Below are 4,405 nucleotides of genomic sequence, written 5' to 3' on the forward strand. Positions count from 1 at the left end.
TGTCCCCTCCATCCTGTCTTTCCAGTTTGAGCCTGGGCCACAGATCCACCCCGAGCTCTGCTTCCTCTCCTGGCTTGAGGAGGTTCTGCTCTCTCAGGCGCTGCCCTGCGCACAGTACCACGTCACCTGGTTCCTGTCCTGGAGCCCTTGCGCCCGCTGTGCGGGGCAGGTGGCCGCCTTCCTGCAGCAGCACCGCAACGTGGACCTGAGCGTGTTCGCCGCCCGCCTCTACTACCACTGGGAGCCCGAATACCAGGAGGGGCTCCGCGGCCTGTGCCAGCAGGGGGCCCAGGTGGACATCATGTCCTTCCAACGTGAGGGCCGGGGCTGGGGCAGGCTGCGGGGGGCGGTGGGACGGCCAGGGTGTCCCGGGCTGTGGGGAGGGCCTGATGGCCTCCGGCAGCGGGCAGCAGCCCCGGGGTGTCCATGAGGGGTCCCGAGGCCCTGCCCACAGCTCTCACCGCTCACCCCTCTTTGTCTCAGACTTTAGATACTGTTGGGACAACTTTGTCTACAACTGGGGAAAGAGCTTTAGGCCCTGGAATAATCTACAGGAAAACTATGATTCCCTGGTCACAGAGCTTGAGAGTTTCAGGTAAGGGCTTCCTCAGGCCTGCGCCATGCCCCAGCTTCCAGCCTTCCCACTCCTCCACCTTCACCTCCTGGGGTGCACTGCTCCTCCCAGTCCTGCTCTCCTCCCTCCTGGGCAGCCCCCTTCACCCCACGAGGTGTCTCGGGCCTCCCGGGCGAGTCACCTGCCTCCCGTCCTGACACTAGGAAGTCTGGTTATTTATGGGATGTAACAGGGTCTGAACACCCAGGAGCCTGGAAACCAGGGGTTTGAGCAACGTCCTTCAAGGCTGGTTTCGCTCAGGGAAGCGGCTCCCTCAGCCCCTCCCAGATGCCCCTGGGCCAGGAGGCGGGTGTGCCCTGGAGCCCGGGCCCTGGCGGGGGCCCTCTCCTCCGCTTTCGCAAGGACTTCCACCTCCGGGGGCCTTGCCTGGTCCCCCCGGCTCCCGCCGCAGATCCCCGACTCCTTGTGAGGATCTGTCTGTACTCGGGCCCCCAGGGGCTGGCTAGGGCACAGCGCTGGGGCTGGGGGCACGTTCTGCCCACCCCGAGGCCTGTCCTGAGCTGGGCAGGGGGTCAGTCCTGGCTGCTGCCAGCGGCCCTGCCTCGCCTGCTTCCTCTGCAGGCCTGGCTGTGCCGGCCCCACCCGCACCACCACCCTCAGCCCCTGGGTGTGTCAGCAGATATGGCAGCAGCAGGTTATCACCGGGTTCCACCACAGCCGGGGCTCCGGCCCTGAGGGCCCCCAGGGCACAGGGTCTTTCCATCGGTCCCTGTCTGTCCCTGACATATCTCCTGGAACCCACAGTGGAGGGACTGAGGAGGTGAGGGAAGAGGACCCTGCATCAGTATCCCATCCTTCTTGGGGTACAGTGTTGGGGGATTCCCAGGAACCCCAGGGCCCAGAGCCCTGGGCCTTGTGGAGACCCCCATCAGGGGAGCAAAGGCCCAGAGGGCCGGGGACAGGCCCCTGGGCAGCGGGATGCAGGGGGCACCCACTGTCCGTCCATCAGCAGGTCCCGCCTGACCACAGCAGGTCACCCCAGGGGGTGACCCGACAGTGGGGGCTGAGCAGCCTGGCCCAGGGCTGGTGGGCCTCACGGAGGGGCTCATCCCCTGGGGGGACACAGAGCCAGACAGGCATCTTTCTCCGGGTCCACAGATAAGGGGAAAATATGCCAGGAGGGGCTGTCGCTGTGGCTGAGGGGAGCTGGCGGGGGAGGATGGAATGAGTGTGGGTGCAAGGGGAGGGGTTTGGAGATACGGGGCAAGAAGTGGGGCTCCGGGAGGCGGGGACAGGGCTGGGTGCAGAGGAGGAGGTCTGGGGGTCCCAGCAGGAGGCCATCGCTGGGTCTCCCCGCCCCTGTCTGCAGACACAGGATGGACGCGCACACCTTCTACTGGACCTTCGGGAACACGCGCTGGCCGAAGGAGACGCACCTGTGCTACGAGCTGGAGCTCCGGGAGGGCGGCTCCTGGGCCCCCCTGGCCCGAAGCAAGGGCTTCCTGAGCAACAAGGTGCCCAGCGGCGGGCCGCACCCCCAGGGGGCAGGTTTGGGCTGCCCTGGGCTGCCCTCTCACTAGGTGAGGCTGAGGCTCCGCAGTCAGGGGCGCCCTTGTTATGGAGCCTGGCAGCTTGGCCTCCCCAGGCAGAGACCAGGGAGAGGGACGCGGACCTGCTCGAGTCACCCAGGCACCAGCTGTCGCTCCGCCCTGGGCCTCCAAGGAGGGCAGGAAGTGGGCGAGGGGCCAGGGCTGGCCGGGGCCCCTGCGCTGTGCGCTGGGTCCTTTGCCGGAAGCCTGAGTCTGGTACCTCGCCCGGCAGCTACCGCCCTGGACGCTGGGCCCGGAGCTGGTGCTCGCAGCGCGGGCGGCGGCCCGCGGACCTAACCGCCCTTCCCTCTGCTCAGAGCGCAGACGCAGGGGAGCTGGCCCACGCGGAGCGGCTTTTCTTGAAACGGATCAGTTCGTGGATGCTGGACCGGAGAGAACACTACAGGGTCACCTGCTTCATCTCCTGGAGCCCGTGTGCTGACTGCGCCGCCCGGCTGGCCGCTGTCCTCCGGGAGACGCGCCACGTGCGCCTGCGCATCCTCGCGGCCCGCATATACCGCCGCCCCGGCTACGAGCAGGGGCTGCGGGCGCTGCGGCGGGCTGGGGCCCGCGTGGCCGTCATGCAGGCCCAGGGTCAGCGTGGGACCCCGTGGCCGTGGGAGGGGCCTGCGGGACGCTGCCGGGAAAGGCTGGGCATGTCTGGGGGGACAGGGGGGGTGAGGCAGTGGGGGAGCAGCTGCCAGGAAGGAGACTTGGGCTGGCTCAGAGTCCAGAGGAGTCAGGAGGGGGAGGCCGGAGCTGAGGCCCCGGGAAGGTGGGAAAGGAGGCTGGACTGTGCTGGCCAGGCTGGGGGGCGGGCAGGGACCCCTGGCCTGAGCCCCCCTCGCCCTGCCCCACAGACTTTCAGCACTGCTGGAAGACCTTCGTGGACCACCAGGAAAGACCCTTTGAGCCCTGGGAAGGGCTGGAGGAGCAGAGTGAGGACCTGTCCAGGGAGCTGCTGCGCGTGCTCCAGGTGGGCCCCTGCCTGCTGCTCCTGCGCCCCTCCTCTCCTCCCCACCCAGCTGCCCTGGCCCGGCCAGTCTCCCCCTACGCCTCAGGGCAGCCCCCTCCCCCAGCATCTCCCTCCCGCCCTCCCACCACCTTCTCATCCCAAGGCAGAGCTGAAGGGTGCGTTGTCTCTCTGGGCAGGCGGCAGACGAGGCAGCTGACGACGGGATGAGGCGCGGTCAAGACGCGTGAGCTCACCCGCCGCCGCCACCCCCAGCTCGACCCGGGAAAGCCAAGTCAGTGAATTCACAAGAAAAACATACTCATCGCGCGCACTGCTTTTCGTTGAATGTATCTCATATTCCAACTCTCACCACAGTGGCTGTTTCCAATACTGTCTGAATAGGCCTTGAGTTTTAGCGATGTAAATACTTAAATTGATCTGAAATCCCGTGGAATAAAGAGAAATGTGAACAACCTTCCACTAGGCTGTTTCCCTGCAAGTGTACTAGGAAGTCGGCTGTAGTGGACGAACACCTGCGGAGTGTCGGACGCCTTCCCTCTCGGAGTGGACCTTCCCGGGGGCAGTGGCACACTGCCCACTCCTCCAGTCCTGGGAAATGACGCAAGGGCTCCCCAAGAAACCAGATGTCCTCCCACCAGCTCATCTCCGAGTGTGTCTCTCAAGCAGCAAGAAGCTGGGCCCAGGCTCCGGGAACAGAGCGGGAGAGAGAGAAGGGGGCAGACGGACCTTACAGCACATCACAACCAGCTCTGCAAGGCCTCTGCTGCCCAGCGCGTGACAGGAGCTGGGCAGGAAGCCAGAGGCCCAGTATCACCACCTAGAAACAGGCCCTCTGGACGCCCCCGACCCCAGCAGGTGCCCCTGCACTGGGGCAAGGGGGCATCAAATCGGGTGCGTGAGCTGGAGGGGAGGTCAGTTTTTAGTGACCCCCTCCCACACGCTACTCCTGGGGGCTTTCTCAGCCCCCAGTCCCCCCTCCCGCCCCAGCTGTGTTCATCCATTAGTCACGAGCACCGACGCTGAAGACTGGTCTCCTCACCCCTCTTGCTCATCCAGTGCGAACCTGCAGCGGGGTGGGGAGCGGCTTCAAAGGAGACGCCCTGTCTCTTGCTGCCCTGCCTCCACGGGGGCCCCAGTCTTTGCTGCCTTTTTGAGGGAGCCTCTCGAGGACCCGTTTGCAGCCACGCAAGTGTGGTTTTCTGCTGGCTCTGGCAGGGTCTACAGTTTCCTGCCTCCACGCTTCCAGGCCTTCTCCAGCTGGGCGCC

At 66.0% G+C, this 4,405-nt stretch overlaps 1 protein-coding gene across 1 annotated transcript; it reads left to right on the plus strand.

Annotated features, from left to right (window-relative positions):
- Positions 1-7: 7 nt before the first annotated feature.
- On the plus strand, positions 8-3,595 carry LOC101632847 (DNA dC->dU-editing enzyme APOBEC-3G-like; the record flags this gene model as incomplete). The annotated part of the gene is made up of 6 exons (XM_012735120.1): positions 8-314; positions 484-595; positions 1,944-2,088; positions 2,481-2,757; positions 3,024-3,139; positions 3,316-3,595. Coding segments are annotated over 6 exons (1,008 nt in total), but the record flags the coding sequence as incomplete, so codon positions are not given.
- Between the last annotated feature and the right edge of the window lie 810 nt (positions 3,596-4,405).

Source organism: Condylura cristata, unplaced genomic scaffold (assembly GCF_000260355.1).
Source record: "Condylura cristata isolate star-nosed mole 26May11 unplaced genomic scaffold, ConCri1.0 scaffold00004, whole genome shotgun sequence".
Lineage (NCBI taxonomy): Eukaryota > Metazoa > Chordata > Mammalia > Eulipotyphla > Talpidae > Condylura > Condylura cristata.